This window comes from Diachasmimorpha longicaudata, chromosome 1 (assembly GCF_034640455.1).
Source record: "Diachasmimorpha longicaudata isolate KC_UGA_2023 chromosome 1, iyDiaLong2, whole genome shotgun sequence".
NCBI lineage: Eukaryota > Metazoa > Arthropoda > Insecta > Hymenoptera > Braconidae > Diachasmimorpha > Diachasmimorpha longicaudata.
The window spans coordinates 5,889,461-5,900,857 of NC_087225.1; the positions used below are offsets into that span (position 1 = coordinate 5,889,461).

At 37.0% G+C, this 11,397-nt stretch overlaps 3 protein-coding genes across 5 annotated transcripts in view; 1 reads left to right on the forward strand and 2 right to left on the reverse strand.

The window, feature by feature from the left end:
- The window catches only part of LOC135163772 (all trans-polyprenyl-diphosphate synthase PDSS1), a 40,764-nt gene extending 33,748 nt beyond the window's left edge, over positions 1 to 7,016 (reverse strand). The window contains exons 1-2 of the mRNA XM_064123561.1: positions 6,861 to 7,016; positions 5,218 to 5,877 (exon numbers count right to left, since the gene is read on the reverse strand). Of these exons, the coding sequence (XP_063979631.1) occupies positions 5,218 to 5,376 (159 nt within the window). The 5' untranslated portion in view covers positions 5,377 to 5,877; positions 6,861 to 7,016. The remainder of the gene's footprint in view (positions 1 to 5,217; positions 5,878 to 6,860) is intronic.
- Positions 7,017 to 7,143: 127 nt separating this feature from the next.
- On the forward strand, positions 7,144 to 8,684 carry LOC135163807 (large ribosomal subunit protein bL32m). Its single transcript, XM_064123624.1, has 3 exons — positions 7,144 to 7,479; positions 7,608 to 7,862; positions 8,348 to 8,684. The coding sequence occupies exons 1-3, from the start codon at positions 7,389 to 7,391 to the stop codon at positions 8,608 to 8,610; spliced, it is 609 nt and encodes a 202-aa protein (XP_063979694.1). The 5' UTR covers positions 7,144 to 7,388; the 3' UTR covers positions 8,611 to 8,684.
- On the reverse strand, positions 8,429 to 11,024 carry Spn-f (spn-F). 3 transcript variants are annotated; one of them, XM_064123605.1, is made up of 5 exons: positions 10,237 to 11,024; positions 9,803 to 10,162; positions 9,322 to 9,514; positions 8,937 to 9,222; positions 8,429 to 8,569 (listed from the first exon to the last, which is right to left on the reverse strand). In XM_064123605.1, exons 1-4 carry the CDS (start codon positions 10,453 to 10,455, stop codon positions 8,954 to 8,956), a joined length of 1,041 nt encoding a protein of 346 aa, XP_063979675.1. In that variant the 5' UTR covers positions 10,456 to 11,024; the 3' UTR covers positions 8,429 to 8,569; positions 8,937 to 8,953. The 3 variants fall into 3 exon arrangements, with proteins under 3 accessions (XP_063979675.1, XP_063979683.1, XP_063979666.1); XM_064123613.1 differs by lacking the exon at positions 8,429 to 8,569 and having other exon boundaries at positions 8,662 to 9,222; positions 10,237 to 10,480; positions 10,573 to 11,021; XM_064123596.1 differs by lacking the exon at positions 8,429 to 8,569 and having other exon boundaries at positions 8,662 to 9,222; positions 10,237 to 11,018.
- Positions 11,025 to 11,397: the final 373 nt, after the last annotated feature.

The window sequence follows — 11,397 nt, forward strand, 5'->3', positions numbered from 1 at the left end:
GTTCTCGATATTTTCTATAAAATTTATTTGACGTTATATGGGATTACAGAAGTGATTTCCCTCTGTAAAGGATAATTGAATCCACGGTTTCATCCCATTAACACTTACAAATTCAAAGAGAAACTGTGATAAGTTGAGTTGGGAATTTAAATAAATGGCATACTTGATACTGCCTCTGACACAGAATAAATTGGGAATTTCTCCAATACTTTCAACTAATACTTCAATTTATCCTCCAATTAATCGATAAATTAAACTAAAAAAAAATACCCCATGAGTATCCAATGTATCACAAAATTGTGCAAGGTGCGAAAATAATTTAAGACCGGTTTCATTAACAAACCATCAACAAACTCACTCTGACCTCTTCGTAGGAGGTAATCACAAGGGTTCGCTCCTTTCCACAACAACAAGATCTAGCGTATTCAACATGATGGAAAATGATGGTAGATTGAAGCGATTTTACAGCTTGTGGCATCCAATGAGAATGGCCGTCATTCTTCGGTGTGCGCAATTGGCCGTTGGGTAACAGAAAGGATATAATACGATATAGGAGCTGGACGAGAGCAGGTTTCGTCGATGCGAGGTATGTGGGACGCGGTTAAGTACACGTACACATGCAGTCGGTGTAACCGTTTATGTTCAGAATCAATTTATTTAAAAATCAAGAAAAAAAACTATTTTTTAAGGGAGATTGGATGACCTTGAGACATCAGTAGAACGGATTTTAAAATTGTAAGGCAGTTGAATTAATTAGTTCATCTGCCTCGTTCATTTTAATTTAGGATTTGGGGCATTAAAGTTTTATGGTGATGAATCGTAGGGGGTTAACTGTTTATTTTTTTAGATTTGTTGCATAAATTCACTAGCTTAATAATGAAAACACTTAATTGACTAATTATATCATGTAACGTCTTAGGCGAAAATGTAATAAAGGTCAATGAATTTTTTTTTAATATTTTGATTAAGGATTTCACATACATGATATTTGTTTTAATTAATTTTAGCCTCAAAAATAGTGATTATGTTACTCTATTATCCCACCCATTAATCTATTCATTGTATTAACTCGCCAGGTCATTATTGTATTAAAAAATGAGAATGTAGAGAGACCTATTAGAAGGACTTACTAGAATTAAAACTTATGTGACTGTAAATTAGTAATAAATCAATTTGACTTTGATTTTTCTCACTCATAAAATTGGAAATGCAACAGATCCCGAAAAGCTAGAACTGGTTTTCAGTGAACTCATTGATTACGAGCCACCTCTCCCTTCACTACTCAATCGATTGCAATAAGTCAATAGCGCGCAATAAAAAGAAAAATCCTCATCAATAAATATATTCAGAACGCATTCCCCAGGACGCAACGTGTCGCCTTTTGATGAACGAGAATGGAATCACGATGGTATCGACCGTGCGTCAATAGGCAGGCTCACCTGCACGGCTAGCGAAAGTTAAGTTAGACATTGGAAATTTATATTTGTCATTGCGGACCAAAGACAGTGATTCAGGAGTGGACGATGTACACGTCTAGATGATAATCTTGTGAAGACACAGAAGGTTGAAAAATTCTTTAATACATTGTGAGTGCATTCCCCCCGGAATACTTGCGGTTTTTAGTCAGTTGAGAAGATCTCACTATTGTTAGATCCTCTCAATTTCACCGGTTTTATCATTTTTTATTATCATTCCATTGCTAATTAATCATTTAATTATATTGTAACAATTCCAAGTAAAAAATCTGATAAAGATTTGTGGCGGCAATTTCCGGTACACTCAGATTAATCTTGAGGATTAAAAAATCTCAACCGGGAAAGATTCAAATCTGTTCGTAAAACGAGTGAAAACTGTTAATTCCAGTCTGATTATTCAATAAAAATCATTAAAAAGTAGAAAAATATTAATGAAATCAATTGAAATACTCTCTAAATTTTAAATGTTACATTACTGCGATTAGGGTGATCTGTGAAATTTGAATATACTCAGGACTGTCCAATGGAATTAAACATAAGCACATTGAGTGTAAAGAATTCAGGTAGGTTGGTGAAATTTGCTTGCCATTTTCACTTAAAACTGTTCGACTTCACTATTTCTCGCTAAGCTTGAAATGGAATAAGGCTTTTTAAGTAGGAACCCAATGACCAATCCATCGAATTTCAATCGTCCTCTAACAGTAGAATACTTTTGAGACATAAAGAGCGTTTCTGTCTCTCATTTCAAAGATTCATCATTAAATACGGACACTGGTGAGAGTTTAGTCAAGTATTTTAGCTCTGTGTCTGTAGAAAAATAATCCTAAATAAAAAAAAAAACCACGGTTTTGTACACACGGCGAATCCACTATCACACTGAGCAAAAGCGTTCTAGGTGTATGAGTTTGAGAACGAGTGGAGTAAAGGCACTGCCAGCACGAGAAAGTCAAGAACGAGCGTTTGGGATCCGCCAGTTAGCCTACTTACTGTACTTACAAATACTGATATTCACGGACTTAAAAGTATGGTATTACGGTGAATCTTCAAAATCGTTGGCAATTAGTGTGAAGAAAATGATTTCGACTTTCGATCTATCATTTTTTCTTCAATTAAAAATTAATAGATTCATCATTAGAAACGGTTCAATGTAGACAGCGTTGGGAGGGGATGCATCATCGTTAATTTCGATGAGTTTTATTAATGAAAATTATGAAGAGAAATAATGAATTTGGCTTTCATTCATGAATGATTTAATGAATGGACATTCCAATGATGGACACCGACGATTACAGGACTCCATTGATTTTTGATCCCGACGATTATGTAATTGGCGAGGCCCCTAGGTCATTTAGAAGGCTGTCCATAACGTCTTCCAAACTGGGGAGTTTCAAAATATCATCCCACTTTCCAACGCATGCCCCATGGCGCGCCCCAAGGAAGGAGAAAATAGGTGACTTTCGTTTTTTTGAAATATCGGAAACATTTTTACCACAAAAAATGATAAATTTCGCTTATTTCAATATTTATGGCGGATTGGTCATGATGTGGTTAAAAATAGGATTAACTGAATTTCACATTTTCAAATTCTCTGATGAATGTTATCAATGAACCGTTCTGAGTTAATATTTCATTCAATTACAAAAATGTAAACGATAAAGTATGAATTTTCGGAATTACGCAGATTTCCCGAGAAGGTGTGGTTTTATAATAATTTTTCTCAACAGACAGACTATCAACGAGTGGTCTTAACAATTTGCCATAAACTCACGTCACATGAAGTGATCGAAGAGAAACGGATTGTAATATTTTAGTGTGAAATTATTCACACAGTGAATTTGAAGAAAAATTGAGAAAAATATTTATTTTGTGCGATAGTCCTGCAAATTGACGAATTCTCAAGATATTCGAACTTCGGTTGACATTTCCTTGAATGATAATACTGAAATCGAGAATTTTATTTTCGTTTACTGCACTATGATTAATGTAATGAAGGATTGTAGAGAAAAATGTCACGAGCCACTCTTTTGTATGTAAATTTTCTGGACAAAGTAATTTGTCAATCTTCTCATTCAGTAAATCCATTTCAAGATATTCATACGATTGTCAATTACAATTTAAAATTACAAAACCGTAGGCGAATATCACCACAGTAATTGGTTGGAAGGAATATTAGAAATCCGGTAATTATTTGCAACTGACACATAATGAATGACGATCACACGAACATAAAAAATGACTGTAAAACATGTGAAATAAAATTGGATTTCCGATAGTTTGTCATCCATTTCCAATAGAACACTTATTATATGGAAAAAGATAAAATTTCTGATTTTTCAAAAACGATATCTCCTGATATATTTTTTTGAACAACTTGTTTTTCAAATATTTATGTAACGGCCAATATTAACGTAAAGATATGCATCGAAATAACTTCAGTTAAATTTACGTTTCTTAATTAAACAATTCTAGTGGTAATGAATGACTGACGAAGAGAATATCAACAGAATTTTGTTTTGTCCTACAAAATTCCCTAGAAGATTTGTTTTCTAGTATAACTTCCAAAAACCAACATCGAAAAAATTTATTTTTAGAATAAATTCCTCATTTTTGTCATTCACAATCCTCATTCGACAATCAGGAACATTGCAATCACAGTTAATAACGATATCACCGAAAATGATTGATAATGTGACTGGACATTCCTGTAAAAATCACTGAATCTCCGAATTTTGAATCAGTCTTTCGTTCCGCAGTAAATTCTAGAAAATCAATGGCATTTTTCATCGGAACATTCAGTTCACTCCAAACATGTCGTTAAACCAAGTCCCTTCGAATTTCGCGCATGCGCGTGATTCTCCCGCGATTCCTACGCATCAACAGTCAGGAAAGCACTAAAACTCCGTTTTCACCTTCAGTCCGATGCAAAACCGCTCAAAAAACTACTCAAAAAATTTCCGAAAAATTCTCACACTACCCCTGCGCCTCTCAAACGCCTCTGAAATTACTAGGTCAAAAAATAATCACTAACATGAATCACTATTCCCGCCTGTCCCGTGCGCAGCCCGAAACAGCTGACTCTCCAGTGCCCGCGAGTGTCACCGGAGCGTTTCCCAGTTTTCACCTGAAAATCCAACACTTTCACGCGCCTCACTCGCTCTCAGACCCAATCCATATACTTTTTTCTATACAAAACTATCAAAAAATTATCACTCGAGCGTCGGAAAAACCGCAAAAATTCAAATTCTATTTCGCGCAATTTAAACTCGTCAGACTGCCACAATCGATCGTTAACCCAGTCACTCCTCACCCACTATTATATAATTTATCTGATCCGAGCCAAAAAATCCTCAAAAAACGGTCCCCAAAAATCGTAAAAATCTCCAAAATAAAAAAAAGGGCATAATAAAAATTTGCAGTGCAGAAGGCTAAATTATGAACGATGGAGAACCCCAGTATATTTCGAGCACCTAGGTTATGTCGGCATGAAAAACCCCTAAACCTTTAAAAAACATGACAGAAACTTGACATGACACTCCCTGAAAACACTCGAAAAAAGTGATAAAAAATACCTCGACTGATTTGCATTCTCTCCCAAACCTCCTGTCCCAAAAACTTTGCAAAAAATATGGGAAAAAAATTTGCTGTACCTACGGTCCTGCATCAGTTGAAGGAGGAAAACCAAATTTTGATAGGGTTCTGATAACATGAACAATCCAATGAATTAATAATCTCAATCACTTACTTTACATTGTTGCAAAAACTGGTTGAAAGACGGTTGATTATCCTGATGAAACTTAACACAGTCAGTGGTAAATCTCCTCTTGAAATGGATAAATTTAACCGATTGTTGGCACAATTTCTCAACCCGTGCACACAGCCTACTCGACCCTATACACGCCATAGCGAAAACTGTTCTGAGGAACACTTTGGTGTACCACTCGTAGTGACTTTCAACGCTATAACACAACGAATGGTTGAACACTTTGGTTTGAGCCCCACTTTTACCCTTTTAACCCATCAAATTGTCCCTCTCCTTAATGGTTATATCGTGCCCTCCCCACTTCAGTGGTATTTTGAGGATATTTAAACCATCCACGTGCGATGCTTGTACCCCCTTCTTCGACGACGTCGTTACCACCACCACTGGGGTTTCATTGCTGAGCTTGTCTTTCACTTGAGTCTGGAAGGTGGACTGGGGCAGCGGACGTTGATTGCTGCTATAGAGGTTGACATGGTTATCGATCTAAGCACCACGTGGGTATGATTTTCACGGGGAAGCTGAGGAGAAACTGTCGATAACGTCGGGCGTCTGTAGAAGGCAGGATTTCCATCCGACAGCCAGACGCCATCTTGTGAATAGAATGGAGAGATCGGCAAAGAGGAAACCTCTAGTGCTGAGTAGCTGAAAAATTAATCATAAAAATTTATTCTAATTATGATCGTTCGTTTGGGGGTCATTTGGGGATATTTGGGAACACGGTTTTCAGATTTGGTGAAAATTAGTCGATTTATTATTAATGAATGATAGTTGGCAAACAAATATAATGATAAATCATCTAAAAAATTGTTAATCAATTCGAAATTATTTGGAGAGTCGATTTCTGATGACAAACTTATTAGAAAAAGCCTGGAATGCACCGAAATAATTAAGATCAATTAAGGAAAGACTCTCGGGTCTTAGAGGGGCATTGGAAAGGGATCGGAAAAAGCAATTCTTTCCCCTGGTAGTCGAGAAGAAATCCAAGGTCAACCCCCTGACCGCCGAGGCGGAAAAAAATGTTTTTTTCGCGTTTCTCCAACCCCTAAGGGATTATTGGCGCTTAGGACTCTCAAACGCGGAGAAAAATTCCCCGTTTTTGGTGAAAGTCACTTTTCTTCGCTGAAAAAATCCAAGACCAACCCCCCGGTCACCGACGCAAAAGAAACAAAAATCTCTCGCGTTTCCTCCGCACCTGGGAGCGTTTAGGGGTCCGGAAAAAAACTTTTACTGACGGAGAAATTAAATTTTAGCAAAATCGATTTCCTCCCCAAAAAAATCCAAAATGTGGCCTTTGCCTGCCGGGGAGAAGAATGTTTTTTTTTCGCGTTTCTTGTGAGTCTGATGGTCCTGGTGGCATTTGAGGGGCACACGATTCCAGCCAAATATCAATCTGTCTGAAAGCTCAATAACTTTACACGAATTCTTAAGCACCTCTCTGCACCAAGAAACCATTACTATATCACTCTTCTTCGAGTTTCATCATTTTTAATTTTAATTTCGAAAGACTAGCTATCCCCCTTCGAACAGGGTTGTTTTCGTCTCTTAAGATGAACTTACACGTGGAGAAAATCTATTGAAAAACAACACAGAAACAACCTCCATGAAATTAGCAATTCTGACTTCACCTTATCGGGACACCGGCTGAAGTGCAGCGCTGTCTCTGTTGATGTCTTCTTCTTCTCCTCCGCTTCTTCTTCGTCTTCCTCTTCTCCTTCCTTTCGCTGTTTTTGTCGCTTGCCTGTTAATACCTAAGGTAACTCTGTTAACTTGATGACTGTCGATGCCGCGTTGCACGCACGCAACGCGGCGGTCGATGGGCGACCGCCATCTTTGACACTAACGCCACCCGATCGGGGTCTCGTACTAACATGGGCTTATCATCGCTGTTTCGCAGATCACACGGTTTTTTCAATATTTTCCGTACGCACGATTAATTTGTCATACATATCTTCAATAATTCTTGATAATAATGATAATCCATAGCTTCGATAAGCTAGAATAAATTCTCTCCTGCATAGAACGAATGTCGGTAAGAAACATTGGCGGGCGCTTTAGATTGCTTCGTCGGTAAAAACATTGAGAACTCCTTGGAGCATTCCTCCGGCTCCGGGTGCTGGGAACGTTTTTGAGTGAATCCTCTATCATCGATCATCATGGTTTCAAATTTAATAAATCGATTGAATATAGTATTGACGAAGTGTGAATACTTCATCGCATCATTCTTTGGACCTAGATTTCCCCCAGGTAATTAGATATAATTGTTGACAATTACATTAAACTCTAAGAGCAGCCGAACTAAATAGATAACCTCCAATTCTCATCAGTTGGATTCATTGATTCCACTTGCTACATGTTTTGATTTATTAATACAGGAGCACTCTGCAGTATACAATTGAGTAATCAGCGATTTACTGCAGACAATTTTAATGGAGTTAAAGCGTCACGTTCCCTGAAGGATATCATAGGGGATGGAATTCTGTGGGCTGTGCCAAAGCACAGAAGGAGCTTGGAGAAACGAATGACCAGGAGGTTTGGCTCTCCTGATTATATTTGGAAGATGCTTAAGCCGAAGAATCTTCTTTATTGTGCTGCCTGTGGACATCCTCATGAGCCCGGTCTCCTCTGCCGTGAGTAGAAAATTATGGTATTCATTTATTAGCCAGCACTGTGACAAACTATGAACTTTGAAATTTTCACGTTTTGGATCGTAAATAAATATTCGTTGCGTCAGATATAGCAGGAGCAAAGGCTTGTAGAAGAATCTATCGAAACATTTTTTAGATAAAAAAAAAACCGGAATATTTTTGCTACGGAATTCTGCTCAGGAAAACTATTTATAATTTTCAGGAAACTTTATTAAATTTTAATAAACCTTCTCATGTTGAAAGTCATTAAAACTGCGAATTTTTTTTCCTGTTATTGTAACCGTTGAATAGCTCCAAAAAATATTGTTAGTTCCAAGGGATTAATTATAGTTCAGAACATAACATTTCTAGTAGTGTAATAATATTTTAAAAACTGTTGTTGGAAATTGACATTTTGGTAATCAATTTGCTCATTTTCCTTTGCCAACAATTTCATTAATTAAATCATTACTAATTGGTTATTTTAGATCACTGCTATGGAAGAGTGAAAGCTGAAACAACAGAAATTCAAGACGCAATTCAACAAAATCTTGGTTTGGAACCAGTGGAGCAGAACGTAGTTGTCCTCTATGAAGGAGAGAAAGAATCGAAAGGAGCTGAATACTGGAAAGGGCAGAGAATTGTTGAGCTCCCGAAGAAAAGACCTGCCTGGTTCCACTCGAATTTAATGCAACCCACCACTCAGGAACCTGCCGAGATCAATGATGTTAAACCTGATCAATTAGCTTAAAGAAACTATTTGTAATATTTTAATAATGAACTTCGTTTTCAAACATTAGAATTATATCTTTCTCTGTCTAAAAATAGCATTTCGTTCTTTATTTCCTCTCAATTATGCTCTATAGATCATTAAATTTCTTTTTAATAAGAAGGAAATGGATACGCAGATGTCACTCATCAATTCATATTTGTAAGTGGTTACTTCAGTAAATTGATCAACTTATTCTGATTTATCAATTATAGGAACCTAATTCTTAGAAATTGTGTTATCATTAAAAATGTTAGTTATTTTCTTGTCATTTTTATCACAATCGTCGAATGTCTCGAATGATTTACTTCGGATTTCCTTGTCACTAAGGTAACAATTCAAACCCTGGAGGAGATCCTGTGGAGAAGTGTGAGAGAACATGTTGATGGAAAGTCTCGAAGGGGACTGACTTTCCAAAGAATGCACCACACATTGGACAGATCTGGCCATCATCTGGAATTTTGTTCACAAAACCTTCGATTTTGTCCGATTCCAGGCTTACAGTGGGCAGTAGACTCGTCTGGGTGGCACCATTCTCTCTCAAGCTATCATCAGAATCAAATTGCGTGCCTGTTTGACAGACTTTTTTGCTTGCTGACACGTGTTTGAAAGAAAAAATTATTCAATTAGTTCTTTTATCATCATATAAATTACTCATAAAGACACTTGTGAATTTCAAGCTACTGAACCTACCTCTTCTGATTCGTTTCAAATTTTGGAAAACTTTCTTCAGTTTTGTTTGCTGTGAGAGTAGGGCATCCTTAATGTCAAGTAATTTAGACTCATGTTGCTTGAGCTGTTGGAGAGAATCATTATTTCCCTCGTCTGGATACGCAAAACCGACTTTTCTTATGTTCATGTCAGCACCATTTTGTAACGCCACCATCTAGAAACATTTTCATAAAAACAAATTAAATCTCATTACTTCAAAACAAATTGAACAAATTAAATCTCATTACTTCAAAAATTCTCGTATGATTCTTTTAAATCTTCCGAGAATTTTTATATCTCCCTTAGATTCAGAATTATTTGTTGAAATATGAGCTAAGCGTTAGGTTGATTCAGTCCCTTTTACCACATCAATCAAATCTATCTATCTATCAACTGATGATAATGGCCAATAAAATGATCTAATAATCGGCGTGAAGTGGGTGGAGAAAGCATCAGCCTCTACCTCTGAATACTGCTGCTCCAATTCCACCTTTTCCATCATAATACTATTGATAAGCCTAAGAGAAATCTCCTCAAGGCTGGCATCGCCCTGTAGCTCTCCAGCACCCTGCGATCCTCCATCATCCTGCACCTTGGGGAGGCCCTGTGATACCTCTGTTATCCTATAACTCGAGGCCTCCAGAGCTTGTCCAGCAGGATGTTGTTTCAACGTGTCGGATATTTTGATTAATTTACTTCCTAGGGTTTTGTTTGTTCGAGTCAGACGTGTAAGTCTATTCCACAGCTGACGATTCTCCGCAGCAACCATCAAAATGTGATGATACAGCAGAGACTTCTGCTTCGTTAGCTCCTCAACCTTTTCCTGAATGAAAATTTGTTTAATAAAATGAATGAAAATCGTCTAAATACTGAAAATTTCGTGTTAATTTTTGTCACCTGGAGTCGTTGAATTGTTACTCCTTCACCGCTAATATCAATACTAGCAATGTCAGGATCTGGCGCAGCACCTTTCTCCACTCTCAATCTCACATTTTCCTCCTCAACAGCAGCCAAACGATTTTCCAATTGTTGACATCGTTCCTGCATTGTCTGAAAAGCAATCTGGAGGGCATGCTGAGAGGCCGTGCTCTCCTCTTCGACTGAACTATTTGGCATTTTATCGATTCTCCTGATTAGTATCCTGTCATGATCAATGATTGCTCCATATTTACGATTAAAACTGCAGTACGATTTAACGTCAAACTGTTAGGTTAAGAAACTTATATCACTCACAATAGAGAATCTAAACATTTTTGAACACCTCACTATCTCCTCAGATTCCTGACAACGATCATTTTCTAATGAACAATACAATGACTACGAATTGTTGCTTTAAAGTATAGCTATTTGACACAAATGAAAGTCAAGGTTATTATTTATCCACTCGGGGATTACCGCAATGTACTTAGCTAGCAGGGGTTATACCCCGAAAAACTAACTAATGGACAGGATTGTGCAAGGTTAGTACATTACTGTAGGTCTCTTGATTTTGTTTGTAGTTCCATGGATAAGTAATAATCATCATTTTAATTTTGCCCACGATATTGGGCGGAAAAAAATGGACTTTTTTCATTGAACTGTAGCTAGTTTTGTAGGAAATCGTTTGGAGATCACAAATATAAAGGTTTGCTCGTTTGTACATATCCCAATCATCGAATATTGTCAAATAAAAATTGTGATTACTTCCCCCTCTAATTTATTAGTTCGACAGTGGGGCCTCTCACCGCCGGGGTCTGTACTAGCTGTAGTCTACATGCTTTCTCCATCAAGAAGAGAGAGGTCTCTATTCTTCAAAAGCTAAAGCAGAGGCTCATGTCATGTTAGTACTGAACCCGGTGGAGAAAGGCGCCACCATCGATAATAAATTGGAGTGGGGAGTAAACATAGTTTTTATTTAATTATATTCGATGATTGGAGTATTTGCAAAGGAACAAACCTTTATATTCATGATCTACAAACGATTTTCTATAAAACGAGTTATAGTTCACTTAAGAAAGTTGATTTTTTTTTCTCCCAACATCATAGGCAAAATTCAAATGATGATTATTACTTATCGAC